Consider the following 15,277-nt stretch of genomic DNA (forward strand, 5'->3'; position numbering starts at 1 on the left):
TTAGATGCCGAGTCAGTGTCAAACTCGCTGGAAAAGTATCAAGCAAGAAAATAATGATTCTTATTAAAGATTTATTACCTAAAATACTCCCAAAATACAATAAATTATATTATTATGTTACAAATACGCTGTGGTCGTTTTATATACAATACAACGATCGTCTACCGTTTAGAAAGGAACACAATCTGTATGATTTCGCTGTACATTGGTTTCGTCTTATTACTTTCTCCAATATTGCGCAAATTTGTGGAGTTGTTCCACCAGCACAGCCATCACCGCGGTGACTGACAAATCTAAAAGATTGTGCACGTAGTGCACAGCCTCTTCGTCACTCAAGTCCAATCGCAATTTATCCTGGACCTTCTTGACGGCTTTGTCCGGTTCTAGGGCGATATCGGGAACACTGGCGTCTACCATCAACGAAAAGAGATTCAATATCAAATTGGCGTGCCTACGCAAGTGTAGGAATGCCGTGTAACATTGTTTTCGGAATTCATGATAATGTTCCGAACCGACACCGCCCATAGCTTCGACCATCTCTTTGCTGAGCTTCATTGGAGGGGGCAAAGGTTTTGGATCTCTGCCCAAGATGTAGCCAAAATCGATGTGAAAGAGTTTGCCTGCAAATTGCAAGACACTTTGTAGATTTTGGTTTACTAGCAGAATGTTAGCGAGAACATACCTGATGCTGTGAGCAACAGATTGTCCAAGTGACGATCGCCGACGCCCAGTACATACGTAATGATGCAATAACCGGCTATACCATTTGAAATAAATGACTTGAGCGATATGTATACCATTTATTCGTTTTTCATATACAAATATATTATTCGTGCTTACCGCAACTGCGAACGTAGGTGTCCATGACTTCAGGTACTACTCCGTAAGGTCCAGTTTCGGAAGGGTGATGTTTTCGAAAGAAATTCAATATCGATCCTTCGCTAGCCAGAACCTCCGCAACCGTTGTAGATTCGATAAATTGTACGAAACCATGCTTTGTGCTTGTTGCGAGCACCCTGAATTACACAATCGAGTTAGACGGTAATGTTCGTTATCTTTTACCTTACAACAAGTTTTACCTATACGGAGTTAGTTTCAAATCCAAATTCTCCCTTCTTAATAATTTATCCATAAGCGCTATCGTTTGTAAAATTAACTGATCTTGTCGTAGATCGTCTCCGTGTTTAAAGATGGCAATGTACTCTGTATTGTCTGTCGTCAAGAATGTGAGTTTTGATGGCATGAGCGCAGACTTGAAAAGACTCGCTCTATAAATTAATAAAATAGATATTAGGTATAAAGTAGTGTGAACGTTGGTGCACCGATACACGAACCAACTCGAGAATGCGTACTTTTCCGGGATAATTCCCTTGATACAAATTTCAGGGTCCAAGGGGAAAGGTATCGGCTCAAAATTGGAGAAATTAATCTTGAACGCCGGATCTGGATCCGTCAGCAATGCTCTCAATCTATCAGTTTTTTTCTTTCGATTTCCGCTCTCGCGCGCGACTGCTTTTACCAGAAACACCAATTGGTCGATGAAAATCTTCTGTCGCAAGAGGAACGCTCTTCTCTTTTGCCAAATGGTATTCCCCTGCGCCAACATCATGGAAAACATTTTCATTACGGTAACGTACATTTCCCTAACTCGCGTATCTTGTTTAGCGCTTATCGCGGGATCAGTTTGATCCTCGCACTCGATAGAGAGATACCAATAGAAATAATTGGCCAGCATCGAGTTCTGACAAGCGCGAGTGATTAAAAATGATGCCAGATCCATAAGCGGTTCTTGGCTCGTCGATAACTGGCTCTCCGATTCACTAGACTGCAAACAAAGTGCAAAATCCAGTTAGACTGGGATGTGCATATAGCGTACATTCTACAAAGATACATCACGTTGATACTCACAGTTGTAACCGGGGTAGATGTGGAATCGCTGTTCCTTACGTCTTTTTCGCTTTTCTCTAGTTTCTCTGTTTTTTCCAATCTTTCGCTTCTCTCCAGTTTTTCAGTGCTCCAATTTCTCGACTCGGTCCTTTCCTCCTTCTCCTTCAACATCGCTTGATAAGCAGCTTTGATGCTTTCAAAGTCTTCATACTTTAACGCTTGTACCAATTGCAACAGGTACAACATTAAATCGTCGTCAGGAGCTTGATTAAGCCTGCTAATCGCGTATCTCCTAATAGCCGGATGAGTGAACGCGGGTCCTAGTAGTTCTAAGGCGTCCTCGGAATCCGGCGGGGCCCACAAAGCTAACATCTCCAAAGCTTGGCGTTCCTCACCGGCGACCTTCCAGTTGACGCATTTTACAAACTTGGTCAACGCTTTCTTCTGACTAGACAAATAGAATCTATATTTCCAAATTAAATCCTGTTCCTCGGTGGACAGTGCGGTTGTCGGGGGATATCCCAGTATCGTATTTAAGGCATCCCGCACGGTCGAGGTAGGTTTCAATTCGCGAGTATTACCTCCGCTACGTAAACTGCGCGCCAGTTTGTGATGTTTCGCCTCCACGAGGTTCTCCTGGCAGAAAATTTACACGTTTACATTCTCGAAATATTCGACTTTCAGATCAATCGCAATTTCCCTTGGTAAAATCTTACTTGCAAAATTTCATAGTCGGGAAGCGTCACAACGTCTGGCTGTAATCTATGTTGAAAAACCTCATCACCGTCTTTTTCATAATACACAATTGAATACTGTAATACGGTGAAACGGATAAATGATCAATTAATCTTGTCACTTGATACGTAGCAAATTTTACACATATACGTATAATACATACCGGTACACCGTCCATCGTTACCTCTGGAAATTCTATCATCAAATAGAGATATTCCGATGCTCTTTTCTCCCTCTCATTGATTAATTCAATCTCCCTGAAAGTTAACCTGTCTAGCCAATCAATTTTGTTGATTTGTCCATTTCTGTGTTTCTTAACGAGCTTGGCGAGCCTCTGCATCTGTTCTTTCCCATGATCTCTGGCTTTCCCCGGGGTACTAGTCGGAACACTGCCGTCAGCCTCTATCCCAGGCCATACTCGAAGATCCAACATGCCCTGCCGATACACTCCATGCTTGCCGAATAACGATATAGTCGTGCCGCCTACTGGAAGCTGTCTGCCAGGCCCTGCACAGTCGTAGAGCGTTATGCACAGCTGGGCGTCGCGTGGCAAATCTGTATAGGAAAGTGGCAGATAGACCCACTGGTTCCAGCTGAAAATCGAAAGTCGAATGTCTCGATAAGAGATGTTGAGACAACTTTGCTTAGATGCAAAACGTAACGTACTTCCAACGGGTGGTAAAGTGCTTGTAGGCTGTGTGCACAGGCAGAGCCAGCGGTCTACCGCCAGCCCATACCTGGAGAGACGCGGCTAGATCTCCACGGATCCCACCGCTCTCGTATAGACCCGAGTATTTCAGCAAGGGGTCCAAGAGTAGCTCGTCGTACTCGGGTCTGTGTCTCTTGCCCTCCAGGGTACCTCTGTAAAGCAACCGGACAATGACAATTGTCTGACAACGTCACACGTCTCTAAAGACTGCCAATTACGGATGCGCTAAATCGGTACTAGAGATTAAGACCAAATGTTTGCAACACACGCACATGCGTTAATTACTCTGATCCGATTATTTCACGATAGCATAATTAATGGATGTGTTTGCATCATACGTTCTTATCGCGTTGCGCGATACAGTAATGCGGACTTATGGAAACTTACATCTTAACTTGTATCCTGGTGTCTAACGAAGAGCTGTAGACGTAGAAAAACTTGTCGTTTGTACTCTCCATCGTGTCTGATCGTGTCTGATCGTGTCGAGGGGTCAAGTAATCAGAAACTCATCGCACGTCTACCACACCGTCGCATTACTCCATACTGTTGCAATTCGTATTGGTTAGGCACACATTTTACTATTTTTACCAATGCATATACCAATTAACTGCAATGCGCGTGATGCCATCCGACAATGAAATTGGCCCGCGCGGCATCACCGAAAAAATTTCTAAAATTTCTTCCAAGATTGCGCGAACCCACCTCGAGCACCGTCGATGTTGCAGAACGCAACGTTATCGAGATCGAAGCCGACTCTCTCTCTCAAAGACACGTACGTTGTTCGTGCTCGTTCGCACGCGTGTTTCCATCTTGGAGCAGCGCTGACTAAAGACGTTCCCCTCAGCCTTTGCGGGAAAAGTCACGGCCAACGCCGATCAGTGTGGTAAGAAAAAACACGTAACAACAATAAAGGAAAAACAATGTTTGGCCCGGGCGCAGCACCAATCGTCGTTCTCAGTAAGTCAAAGTCGATCCTTCGTTTCTCGCACGTTTGGCAGTTTCGCGCGAACGCTTTTGCCTTTCTAACCATGAACCGTATAATAATCGCAGGCCAAAACACGAGGCGTGACTCCGGCAGAAAAGTACAGAGAGAGAACATCCAGGCGGGCAAGGTGAGCTCGAGTCCATCTACGCGCCATGCTCCAACGCTGCCCTTATAAGGCATTCCGAGCGGTAGTCGCGGCTCCCAACCGCGAGATACACGCCCACACATAAGAATCCTTACAATTGATGCACAAATAAATGGAGGCGCCAACTAATAATCGTGAAATCGCATATATATATATATATATCTCGAACGAGTTGAAAGAGGTTTAACGAGAATTTTCTTGTCTCTGTAGGCAATCGCCGACGTGATCAGAACATGCCTGGGTCCGCAAGCCATGTTGAAGATGTTGATGGATCCGATGGGCGGCATCGTGATGACAAACGACGGCAACGCGATTCTGCGCGAGATCACCGTGCAGCATCCCGCTGGAAAGTCCATGATAGAGATCGCTAGGACGCAGGATGAAGAGGTGGGCGACGGCACGACCTCGGTAATTGTCCTGTCGGGCGAGATCTTGGCTACCGCTGAACCGTTCTTGGAACAAAACATGCATCCTACCGTCATCATAAGAGCGTACCGTCAGGCTCTGGAGGACATGGTGACCATTCTTAACGAACAAATCAGCGTCGACTTGGATTGCGACGACAAGGACAAGCTGGTTCAAGTAATAAACTCGTGCACGGGCACGAAATTCATCAGACGCTGGTCCGAGTTGGCTTGCCAAATCGCTCTGGACGCCGTTCATACGGTGATGCTCGAGGAGAATGGCAGGAGAGAGATCGACATCAAGCGTTACGCCAAGGTGGAGAAGATACCCGGCGGCACCATAGAGGACAGCACTGTCCTCAAGGGTGTCATGATCAACAAGGATGTGACGCATCCCAAGATGAGACGTTACATCAAGGATCCGCGAATAGTGCTGCTGGATTGTCCGTTGGAGTACAAAAAGGGCGAATCTCAGACCAACATAGAGATAATGAAGGACGTCGATTTCACAAAGATTCTGGAACTGGAGGAGGAACACGTGAAGAAGATCTGCGAGGATGTGATTTCGGTCAAGCCAGACGTCGTGATAACGGAGAAGGGTATATCGGATCTCGCTCAGCATTATCTCGTGAAAGCCGGTGTATCCGCGATACGCAGGCTACGTAAGAGCGACATCAACAGGATTGCCCGCGCCTGCGGTGCCACCGTCGTCAATCGTACCGAAGAACTCAAGGAAGAGGACGTTGGCACGGGAGCCGGTCTCTTCGAGATCAAAAAGCTCGGCGACGATTACTTCTGCTTCATCACCGAGTGCAAAGATCCTAAAGCCTGCACCATCGTTCTGAGAGGCGCCAGCAAAGACATCTTGAACGAGACCGAGAGGAACTTGCAGGATGCGCTGCACGTCGCTAGAAATCTCCTCATCGATCCAAAGCTCGTACCAGGTGCGCGAGATTACCTTCTTCTTATCATTCACCTTCTTTTCATTCTTACACGTTATATCATCCCACAGGTGGCGGAGCAGTGGAAATGGCAGTGTCCCGGCTCTTGACGGAAAAGGCGGCAGGTCTCGCGGGTGTCGAGCAATGGCCGTACAAAGCGATCGCACAGGCCTTGGAGATCATCCCCAGGACGCTGGCGCAGAATTGCGGCGCAAATACCATCAGAACTCTGACGGCGCTGCGCGCCAAACACGCGACGGAGGGTACTACTTGGGGCATCGATGGAGAAACGGGGAAATTGGTCGATATGAGGGAGCGCGGTATATGGGAGCCGCTCTCTGTAAAGCTACAGACGTATAAAACGGCGATCGAGACTGCCATTCTATTGTTGAGAATAGACGACATTGTGTCGGGAAGTAAAAAGAAGAAAAATGAGAACGAGACCGCGCAGCCGAGTCAAGTTACGGAGGAATCTATGAAAGAATAATCATATTTTCGATAGCCATTGGAGCCTAATCGCTTTGCGTTTACCCTTAACATTCTATTATTTTCCACTTTTGCGTCTTTGTCGAATTTTTTATTTCCTCTGTACGCATTCTCAAAACAATAAAAACAAGTGCCCGCCTCAGCGATTGTACAAACTTTTTTATTTACACGACCTATCTATACGCGTATAGATGTATTAGTAAGCAATTTTGTCCAAATTTACATTCCATTCAATACTTGGATTCTTCTCATATCGGATACATTACACGATACTTTTTATATCGTCGGTGAATTTCTGCGCTACTGTTCCTTGTCTATCGCAGTAGTCTTCCTCAAGTTTGAATCGATCGTTTCCGTTGGCAGAGATGTTGCCACGGAAGGATTCTTTGCATTGTGCGACGTCAATAGCTGCACGTTGGACGTACATAATTTAGAAGCCAAAGAATCTTTTTTAATTGGTAACAATACAGCCACAGGCTCCACTATGCTCCGCTTATTCAAATACGTCATCTCCTGCAAATTATTTTACATAATCGTTTTACACATCTCTCAACTCCCGCGCCTTCTTTCTCGTCTTTTCAAGGGCTCGCGCGTACCTCTCTCTGGAGCACACTGGCCGATATTCCTAGGTGCGTTGCAATTTGGCCAGGTGGAAAAATCGCGTGTACGCAATACTGTATATAAGGTATTAATTGTTCGCTCAAACATTCCGTGAACTTGATCATGTTTTCCCGTTCCGCAGCAGCGAATGCCTACGACATACATCTTGAAAACATGGAATTTATACACGTAGAAAAATTACGTGACAACGAAAACCCACTTGCTGCTCCTGCTTGTAAAACACCAGCATGGCTCTCGCCACATTGTGCAACGATTCTTCTAGTAATTTTGTGCACAAAGCAGACAGTGCCACCGGTGCACAGAGTCTCAATTCATTGAACGCTGCTATTATCCCGTTACAGTATTCGGCCAGAGGATAAAATTCTACCAGTTGTTCAGGCGGATTTTCCTACGAGGCAGCTTACAATTGTAAGTCAAATTACAAGTGCGGATGAATGAAGACGCGACTTAATACTTACAGAATTAACGCAAGTCTCTGCTTTAATATCGAGTCGTTGCGTTTTGTTGATCAACGTAAATGTCTCCATGTCTTTCTCAAACTTTCTAGTTGTTCTACGAACGTTCTGTTCAAACCTCTCACCGATCACTCGTACAAATATATCGGACATTCGGCCAGTAAAATCGACGCCCACTCGGCCAAATGACAATCCAAAGTATGTACACTGGCCCAGAATGGTATCTATAGACGTCACGCCGGGTAAATCCTGCTCCAGGGTAGCAAGAAATTGCGATATCTAGAAGAAGGGAGCCTTAATTTGTCATTCACGTTCTACCGTCTTACACCCGTACAAATCTACCTTTTCCTCCAACCAGTGATAAAATATCGCAGATTCATTTAGCGTCAGGTCGCGGCCGGGAATCACCAATTCATCGTCGTTAAACATAGCTTTGTACTGAGTTATTATATTGAACAAGTGTATCCTGGATAATTCGATCGTTTTGGCCATGTGAAGGTTTGCTGTAATATACGTAAAATGTATCGTACCGTGTTGTGTGATACTTGAATAAAATCATCTTACCGTCTTCCTTCGGTATCGCGTTCAACAGGCCTTGAAGCCAGCTGTCTCTCGCTTGAAGGAATTTAATACGAAGTTCCGATTCCGTAAACGCATCCATGGACCGCAATAAACCTACGAGCTGAAGACATCTCGGGAGCGGCAAATCCCCCCTCAGAGAGCCAACTACCTGTCCTACCATACCCGACCAGCTGCTTTCGATCTCTGCCACGATAGACTCAAGTATTGACAAAAGAGAAAAGCAAATTACAAAGGTTGCACTAAAGAGAACTCGCGTAAAGAAAGATTCTCAAGTTTGTACCGAGATAATAGGAATATCCCCGTGCTTCATTCCTAATTGACGCGCGTACTGAGACAATTCTAATGCTTCGTTATATTGGTTGCTTCTCAAGCACGATTCCATCAGTTGGGGCATCTCGAGAATTTCAAGTAGCTCCGCATTTCGCGTTAGCGTCAAACTGTTTAGTCTACGATGCGCGTTAATGTCCTTTGAAGTGTCGCAAAACGATTGACATTTCCCTACAAATTCTGGGATCTTCTGTACAAGTTTGTCAAGACGACCTTCGGTCTCGTTGAACTGAAAACCAAACGATCCTAATCTCTTTCTTTAGATTTCAGTTTCTAGATTATGTGAAATTACATGATTGAGTATCTCTCGTGAGCTTTCCGCCGTCTGAATAAAGGTTTTGTAGTTTGCAAAGACCAATTTCTGCGTAGTCCGAAGTACCGCGTTCTTCTCATCGGACAAATGATCAGGTTCTTTACCTGAAAAGTTTTCATCATAATGGAAAAAGTACTAACATCCAACTGGGACGATCAAGGAACTCTTACTTAGCTGGTCTACATCGAAGCCTCCAAGTTTCGAGAGATACTGATAAAAATCGGGATTTTCCTTCCAAGAGTCTGAAATGGCAGTTGGAAAATTCGCATCGTTGAGCGATGAATGCGTAAACAATTAATTTCTAAGTGGGCCGCAACCACTCTTACCTGGAATGCCTTCTGGAAATATAAGATTTATCACATTTTCCGTCTCGATATCCATCATTTTCTTGTGGCAAAAGGCCGTTATTCAGCAAATCATCGAGACAGGTGGCAAATAATAGAAGAACGTTTCTTCGATATGCCACGTATATATATTGTTAACGGCTCTTTTCATAACCTCGCGTAATTGCTGGCCAAGAATAAAAAACTTTCAACGGTATCTATAAAAAATAATTTCCGTACCTCGCGATTATAAAAGAGCTTTGCGCGATTATAAAAGTTTGGCAAACACTAGGTTAACTTATTACGAAGGTTTTCCATGAAACGACACGTCGCAATATGTCGTAAACGTCATCTTTAGGGACGAGCGATCAGCTGATCCGAGATGATCGCCCGCGGAGCCCCGGATAGAAGTCGGCACGGTCGGTAATGGTGTAAATAAAAACTCTCGACTATTGGATTATTATGAATTAAAAGTTTCCTCAAAATTACCAGCCTGATTATTTCACCGTACTGGAAATGGCTTTAAATCTGAGCAAACAGGTGTATCGTCGATATCCTCGAGTTGTATAATCTTGTACAATTGTAATCTACATGATTGGATGCTTGTATTATTTGTATGCCATCGTCGCACACCATTCAGGCTTCTTGACAATTGTTCTTTTATTCTAGATCGCAGTGCTCGGAGGACGTTCACTCGCGAGAAAAACCTTATCGGGCAAATTCTATACCGGAAGTCTGTACGAGCCGGATTATTTGGAGGTTAGTCCACAGGCGTATTCATCAGTTTTTAAGTATACGCCAGCTATTCCCTTTTTTACAGACAGGTAAATCAAAGTTTCCGCTCCTACCCGTAATAAATGTGCAAATTAGGGGTTACGATTATCCTGTGCTCGAGAGTTACCAGTCTTATATACACAAGTTGGCGGATGCCATACAGATTGACGTAGACAACGGGTAAACTTTCATTCAATTCTTTTCCTCGTCGAGTACTAATCTGCGCTCTCTCAACTTTGAATACAATTCTTTCAGCTGGCCGTTCCCGCCTCAAGAATTCAAGATTCAGAAATACAAATCTGGAACGACTAAAATTACATCCGAGTATAATCTCCAAATTTACGAAAGAAATATACAAATGTCAGAAGTAACTTCCGTCAAATATCCAGTATTGATCAGGGCGATAGAAGCAGCCTTGCCACAGGGTGTCACTCTAAATGTCAACATTTACGATCCCGCGCTAGAACAGAAGCGATATATACCGGACAAAGAATTGGTCGACTTAAAATCCGAGTTAGATACGTTAAAGAATAAACGCTAGATACATGTAGCAGCAGGACATTTGTATGTACGTGTACAATGATACCCTTTTTTCAATTCTTGTTAGAGGCAGTAAAGAGGAGAAAATTCCACACTGAATTAATCGGTGAAAAAGTTTCTTTAACCTTTCCGAGATGATTACAATATATACAAAAAGTTTTATAAACCATCCTCTCATTAATTCACTCTCGCGCATGTTCATTTCAATAATACTGGTTTACAATAAACCAAAATGCACGACTTTAATCTTTGTACTGTCGTCAGTCTTCGGAGATTCTTTTACTTTTTCCGCATTGTCTTCTGCAAAATATTAAAGATTAATATTTGACTGTAACAACACATAAACAATACTTGTCAACATCATGCAAAATGCTTACTACATAGTGGTTGAAAATCTTTAAGGTAATCTTCATTACCCAGGCAAAGTGGAAGACTCTCGGCTAGTTCACGTTTAGGATCCATTACGTGTGTTTGAGCAGTAGATCGTTTTGGTCTATACACTTGAGTCTGTAAAAAGGAATGTACGTATGTGTGTGATATACAAATGCAACATATACTTTTTTTTCTTTTTCAATTACTCACTGTGCCAGGTACTAGTATGTGAGTGACAGTATCTGAAAACTTCACTTTTGGCTTTTCGTTCGAGAGAGAACTTGACGTGTCGGCAAACGACGGACACGTGGAGCAAATCTTGGAATTAATTACAGGCAGAGGTGGTACGTTAGAAAGCATCTTGGTTTCTCTATTCACGTCAACATTTGTATTGTTTTGGGAACATCTCGACGAGTATCTATTCTCAAATAATCCATGTTGCACGCTGTAGCTAGGATGAAAGTTACGCGAGGGAAATCTTCTGCTAACTGTTTGTGAAAGTTGCAAGTCCGTGTCGTCCGTGCCGTGAAATGGTATGTAATCTAGATCGTAATTGTATCTATATGTTTTGAAGGATAGAGATGTTTTCTGACTTTCAGGGATGTTACATGTTGTGGAATTCTGTTTTTGTAAAATGCCCGACGACACGTGTGTTTTATTCGACGCAAACTTGTCCAACTCTTTAACATTTGACAAACCTTGAGCGCTTCTAGACAAAAGATAATTTTTCCTAGGTAAACCATGAAGATAATTGGTGAGGGAATTTATCAGAGAAGATGGTGGTGGAATAGCGATGTCAGTTTCCTTCTCCTCTGTGATTATGGGATGTTGTAATTTAACAGCTTCATTACTGACGTTGTTAAATGTAATATCGCTACCTTCAAGAGTTGTATATCCTTCGGGATAATTAAACGAAGTGGTACAAATACTATCCGGAAGAGACAATTGATCCGTTATATGAGTATCAATGAGAGATGATTTAGTTGGCGATTTATCAGATATCTTTGAAGATTTTACACTTCGTGATAGAGTTGTTTCAGCGTTATTGTTCGCTATTAGCGCATTGACGGAATTGCTACGCGAGACAGGAGTGCTAGCGATTCGAGTACTAAATGACGTCGACATAATATTATTGTCAACGTTTAAGCAACTCGCCAAATAATTAGTCTCAACATCTTCCGTTTCATATATCGGCTTGTTGAAAGGAGTAGAGATGAGGCTATCGTCCGGCGCGCAAGTTGTCATTACATTGGTGGCGGAATCATTGAAAGAATACGGTATTTCGTTCAGTAACGATCTCTCGTCGAAATTATTGCCAGACTGATTATCGCCCATTACCTTTGATTCAGTAAGAGAAATACTACCGAATGACGTGGTCATCAAATCGTCCGATGCGTTGTTAAACACTTGACAACTATTAATCATGTTCACTGCGTTAGTCGGTGTAAAATTTGAATGTGTACCGTATGATTTGTTAAAAGAGGTCGATGCTAAATATGGGCTCGAAACGTACGAAGAGTGATTAAACGAAGTTGTTAAAATATTGTCACAAGTGTCGAGAGACGAAGGTACCAAGATATAATCAGTCTTAGTGTTGGACGGAATGTTATTGTAGGATGCGCAAAGCGTGTTCTTCACGGTATGATGAGGATGGACAATTGGTAAGGGTGGGATTTGACTCGAGTTGGAGGCTTTTCTATAACGTCGCTTTTTCGACCGTTTTAGATTAGGTCGTTGTTCTCTTCGAGAATCTTCACTCTCTTCACTATACGTAGCTATCTCCTCCTCCTCTTCCTCATCTTCTTCCTCCTCCTCTTCCTCCTCCTCCTCCTCCCCCTCCTCCTCCTCCTCTTCCTCCTCTTCTTCCTCCGCCTCCTCGTTCTCCTCTTCCTCCTCCTCCTCTTCACCTTCTTCCTTCTCATTGCTCGAATCAGAACATATAGAGCATGAAGTTCTCGAACACGTGGAATCTAGAAAAATTTTTAGATACAAGGTGTTTTATAAGCTCTTTCTCGCACAGATATGTTAATTCTTACGCGAGCCACTGCAACTGTTTGATCTGCTTAGAATACTCTCAGCTTTCTCTTTGGCTGCAGTCGCCAGTTCCATATCATTCAAGACCATAGCGTAGAAATGTATGTCCATAAAAAGATCGTGATCATTTAGATCAATTGCTAGCCGGAAAGCCTTTTCAAACATCTTATACCTACAAAGATCATATTTGTTAGAATCATTAAATTAGATTCGCATCGAGTAACACGTTACCTTAACAAGTGATGGAAGAATCGCCTCGTCAAGTCTCTCACTTCATCCCCATATTCTTCTTCGACAGCTTGGCTTATCGGTTTAATAGGTATATGAAAACTACCCAGTGCATTCTGTATCAAACCTATTAGAATAATAAGAATAATAAGATTTTAGCTTTTCTAATCGCAGATTGTAAAAGTGAATGGAATTTTATTTTACCTTCGCGTTCCGTTGTTAATGGTAACTTGAATAAATAATTTAAGATTTGATTGAGCGAATGCATGCATACACGTGGATACGTATCCCAGTTCATCGATAACAACAAGGAAGTTGCTTGTTCCGCCCGAGACTCTGACAAATATCTTCTGACCAATTCATCCCCCGAAAGAGTATCGCCTTCGATCATTTTGATAACGCCAATCGGTCCTCTGTTAGTACACAACAAATTATCTTATAAAAATGAAGTAATAAAGGATGTTAGTGTCTTAAACGAAAGGTTTCTAATTAAAAATCATTTAGGCGCCAACATCCTGTCTTGGCTCTTATATCCTTTATTACTTGATATTTGTGATTTCACGTCAGAGCTTTATGAATTTATTTATCTTATAAATGTATCTCGGACATGTTGCATGAAATAGTAATCCTTACCGTTCGAAAAGTAACAAGAATAAAGAATTGCCATTGGCGCGATAACGAATCTGACTCGCATCAGTTTTTCTGTTCCATTCCATATACAATAGGGCGTGCTGATTCCTACATTACATAATTATTTTGTTAATCAAATTTTATAGCTATGCCCTGTCGATTTAGTTCATAGCTTATACCTGAAATATGATGACAAGTCGAGAATATTCGCTGGCGTTGCCTCGTCGCTTAATGTTTGGCTCTTGATACATGTTAAAGTGATATCAAAGTGTTGAAACTGGCCTCTATCATTACCTACCACAAATATTATACCATCGCTATGCCAAGCAGCTAAAGTAGGTATCTTAAAGGGGAAGAGAAATAGATAATATTATCATAAAGCCTTTTAAAATACATTTTCTAGTAATTCTAATATTTGTGATAATATACATATATATATATTGATAAAACCTACAAAAGCAGCTTTTACACTGGTACTTGTCGATTTGATTTGATCGTAGATCATAATAGTACCATCGATGCAACACAAAAGTAATAATTCTTGATTAGGTGAAAATCTCACGCAACTGGTATGCGTTGGCAATTGCACGGAAGTCACAGCAATCCTTTTTAATTTATTCTGCCGGGAAACTTCATACGTACGCCATTCTACGGTAACTTCTCCCTATATATTACAATATACAAATTTATAAAAATACATACTTTTTTAACACAGCATACTTAATATATTAAATTTGTATTAAATAAGGAAACACACTAGACATAAAGAGCTATAGTTACCTTTCTTGAAACTTTTTGTTCTACAGAATGAATAACATTGTCATCGCATGCATCAAACGTAATACACAAGGGATCAAATTCAGTACGTATGTAACATAATAATTCTAACTTTGTTCTGAAAATATGAATTATTAGGTCCATTCACTTTTATGTATCACTATGCTTGTATGTACACGATTTGTATAGGTGGTTGATTCACATAGCAACGAACATAGTAACACGTAACTAGCCATGCTTGATGAGAAAGAAGATTATACAAATACAATTAAAATTCGTGGATATTAAAGTTATTTAAATAGAGAAATTATATAAAAATGTCTCAACATTGGCATGGTCATTGGACAGAAGATGCATTTGCTCCGAAAAGATTGCAAAATTGGCAAGTTCCCAAATGGTATCCCAGCTGGCCAGACAGGCATTGTGTCACTACGAAATTTATTGCGGATGATAATGGACGTATACTAGACGACGCTAAAAGAGTCCAACATTCGCCGTGGGGTACATTTAAAGTTTGTATAAATATAAATATAAATCAATATGATTAATGATTTAAAACGTTATCACACACATCTATCGTAAAGACTCTTTTTACATTTATACATGTAGTGTCTAAAAATTATAATACAAAAATATCATGTATTAAAAAGGGCACATGGGATTTGCCAAAGAAAATTACTAGAAGCATTGCCACAGAATTATCAATGTCTTCTCAATACAAGAGAAATTCCTGGGAATTGCACAAGAAGAAACACCAGAATTTATGTGAGAAGATAAAACATGCGAGCAAGGATGGAAACGAGATAGCAGCAAAGAAAAGCATACACATGCAAACGATGTAGACATGTCAATCTCATACCCTGTAAGTCGAAAGAGATGCATGTTTGCTCGATGATATTGTTTCATAGCTGGACTCCAGGGGTAAACTTCGTTCATTGTAGATTTCCGCCAAATTAATATCTGTTAGGATACGTCATTTATCATGGATTGGTTACAAAAGTTTCTACTT

The 15,277-nt window shown here is 41.9% G+C and overlaps 6 protein-coding genes across 6 annotated transcripts in view; 3 read left to right on the forward strand and 3 right to left on the reverse strand.

Annotated features, from left to right (window-relative positions):
* Nucleotides 1–51: 51 nt before the first annotated feature.
* Nucleotides 52–3,806, reverse strand: LOC105562848 (phosphatidylinositol 3-kinase catalytic subunit type 3). The gene is made up of 10 exons (XM_012013959.1): nt 3,719–3,806; nt 3,289–3,483; nt 2,786–3,215; nt 2,604–2,699; nt 1,909–2,523; nt 1,353–1,825; nt 1,080–1,268; nt 841–1,016; nt 683–757; nt 52–620 (listed from the first exon to the last, which is right to left on the reverse strand). The coding sequence occupies exons 1-10, from the start codon at nt 3,787–3,789 to the stop codon at nt 220–222; spliced, it is 2,721 nt and encodes a 906-aa protein (XP_011869349.1). The 5' UTR covers nt 3,790–3,806; the 3' UTR covers nt 52–219.
* A 331-nt stretch (nt 3,807–4,137) lies between these two features.
* Nucleotides 4,138–6,433, forward strand: LOC105562847 (T-complex protein 1 subunit gamma). The gene is made up of 4 exons (XM_012013958.1): nt 4,138–4,288; nt 4,382–4,443; nt 4,672–5,809; nt 5,878–6,433. Exons 1-4 carry the CDS (start codon nt 4,252–4,254, stop codon nt 6,291–6,293), a joined length of 1,653 nt encoding a protein of 550 aa, XP_011869348.1. The 5' UTR covers nt 4,138–4,251; the 3' UTR covers nt 6,294–6,433.
* A 3-nt stretch (nt 6,434–6,436) lies between these two features.
* Nucleotides 6,437–9,213, reverse strand: LOC105562854 (conserved oligomeric Golgi complex subunit 8). Its single transcript, XM_012013965.1, has 10 exons — nt 8,917–9,213; nt 8,761–8,832; nt 8,570–8,694; nt 8,231–8,506; nt 7,933–8,146; nt 7,711–7,871; nt 7,372–7,647; nt 7,113–7,301; nt 6,889–7,044; nt 6,437–6,805 (listed from the first exon to the last, which is right to left on the reverse strand). The coding sequence occupies exons 1-10, from the start codon at nt 8,972–8,974 to the stop codon at nt 6,593–6,595; spliced, it is 1,740 nt and encodes a 579-aa protein (XP_011869355.1). The 5' UTR covers nt 8,975–9,213; the 3' UTR covers nt 6,437–6,592.
* Nucleotides 9,214–9,295: 82 nt separating this feature from the next.
* Nucleotides 9,296–10,323, forward strand: LOC105562852 (probable 28S ribosomal protein S10, mitochondrial). Its single transcript, XM_012013963.1, has 4 exons — nt 9,296–9,453; nt 9,583–9,672; nt 9,734–9,867; nt 9,943–10,323. Exons 1-4 carry the CDS (start codon nt 9,430–9,432, stop codon nt 10,226–10,228), a joined length of 534 nt encoding a protein of 177 aa, XP_011869353.1. The 5' UTR covers nt 9,296–9,429; the 3' UTR covers nt 10,229–10,323.
* Nucleotides 10,324–10,418: 95 nt separating this feature from the next.
* The window catches only part of LOC105562881, a 5,999-nt gene continuing 1,140 nt past the window's right edge, over nt 10,419–15,277 (reverse strand). The window contains exons 2-13 of the mRNA XM_012014025.1: nt 15,128–15,228; nt 14,272–14,386; nt 13,946–14,155; nt 13,671–13,834; nt 13,495–13,599; nt 13,066–13,274; nt 12,865–12,988; nt 12,636–12,805; nt 12,507–12,569; nt 10,810–12,401; nt 10,605–10,734; nt 10,419–10,527 (exon numbers count right to left, since the gene is read on the reverse strand). Of these exons, the coding sequence (XP_011869415.1) occupies nt 10,445–10,527; nt 10,605–10,734; nt 10,810–12,401; nt 12,507–12,569; nt 12,636–12,805; nt 12,865–12,988; nt 13,066–13,274; nt 13,495–13,599; nt 13,671–13,834; nt 13,946–14,155; nt 14,272–14,386; nt 15,128–15,228 (3,066 nt within the window). The 3' untranslated portion in view covers nt 10,419–10,444. The remainder of the gene's footprint in view (nt 10,528–10,604; nt 10,735–10,809; nt 12,402–12,506; nt 12,570–12,635; nt 12,806–12,864; nt 12,989–13,065; nt 13,275–13,494; nt 13,600–13,670; nt 13,835–13,945; nt 14,156–14,271; nt 14,387–15,127; nt 15,229–15,277) is intronic.
* Nucleotides 14,104–15,208, forward strand: LOC105562851 (protein Flattop). The gene is made up of 4 exons (XM_012013962.1): nt 14,104–14,144; nt 14,298–14,353; nt 14,458–14,780; nt 14,919–15,208. Exons 3-4 carry the CDS (start codon nt 14,586–14,588, stop codon nt 15,108–15,110), a joined length of 387 nt encoding a protein of 128 aa, XP_011869352.1. The 5' UTR covers nt 14,104–14,144; nt 14,298–14,353; nt 14,458–14,585; the 3' UTR covers nt 15,111–15,208.

Source organism: Vollenhovia emeryi, unplaced genomic scaffold, assembly GCF_000949405.1.
Source record: "Vollenhovia emeryi isolate VEMERY1.0 unplaced genomic scaffold, V.emery_V1.0 DF939183.1, whole genome shotgun sequence".
Lineage (NCBI taxonomy): Eukaryota > Metazoa > Arthropoda > Insecta > Hymenoptera > Formicidae > Vollenhovia > Vollenhovia emeryi.

Bases quoted from the DNA above. Each gene is read 5' to 3' on its own strand.
- LOC105562848 (XM_012013959.1), bottom strand. From the start codon at position 3,789: ATGGAGAGTACAAACGACAAGTTTTTCTACGTCTACAGCTCTTCGTTA. The intron at 3,484-3,718 runs GTAAGTTTCCAT...GTTGCTTTACAG, and splicing joins ACCAGGATACAAGTTAAGAT to AGGTACCCTGGAGGGCAAGA. The intron at 2,524-2,603 runs GTAAGATTTTAC...ATTTTCTGCCAG, and splicing joins CCGACTATGAAATTTTGCAA to GAGAACCTCGTGGAGGCGAA.
- LOC105562847 (XM_012013958.1), top strand. From the start codon at position 4,252: ATGTTTGGCCCGGGCGCAGCACCAATCGTCGTTCTCA. The intron at 4,289-4,381 runs GTAAGTCAAAGT...TAATAATCGCAG, and splicing joins AGCACCAATCGTCGTTCTCA to GCCAAAACACGAGGCGTGAC. The intron at 4,444-4,671 runs GTGAGCTCGAGT...TTGTCTCTGTAG, and splicing joins AGAACATCCAGGCGGGCAAG to GCAATCGCCGACGTGATCAG.
- LOC105562854 (XM_012013965.1), bottom strand. From the start codon at position 8,974: ATGATGGATATCGAGACGGAAAATGTGATAAATCTTATATTTCCAGAA. The intron at 8,833-8,916 runs GTAAGAGTGGTT...CTGCCATTTCAG, and splicing joins ATTTCCAGAAGGCATTCCAG to ACTCTTGGAAGGAAAATCCC. The intron at 8,507-8,569 runs GTAATTTCACAT...TTTGGTTTTCAG, and splicing joins CACGAGAGATACTCAATCAT to TTCAACGAGACCGAAGGTCG.
- LOC105562852 (XM_012013963.1), top strand. From the start codon at position 9,430: ATGGCTTTAAATCTGAGCAAACAG. The intron at 9,454-9,582 runs GTGTATCGTCGA...CTTTTATTCTAG, and splicing joins CTTTAAATCTGAGCAAACAG to ATCGCAGTGCTCGGAGGACG. The intron at 9,673-9,733 runs GTTAGTCCACAG...CCTTTTTTACAG, and splicing joins ACGAGCCGGATTATTTGGAG to ACAGGTAAATCAAAGTTTCC.
- LOC105562851 (XM_012013962.1), top strand. From the start codon at position 14,586: ATGTCTCAACATTGGCATGGTCATTGGACAGAAGATGCATTTGCTCCG. The intron at 14,781-14,918 runs GTTTGTATAAAT...TGTATTAAAAAG, and splicing joins CGCCGTGGGGTACATTTAAA to GGCACATGGGATTTGCCAAA.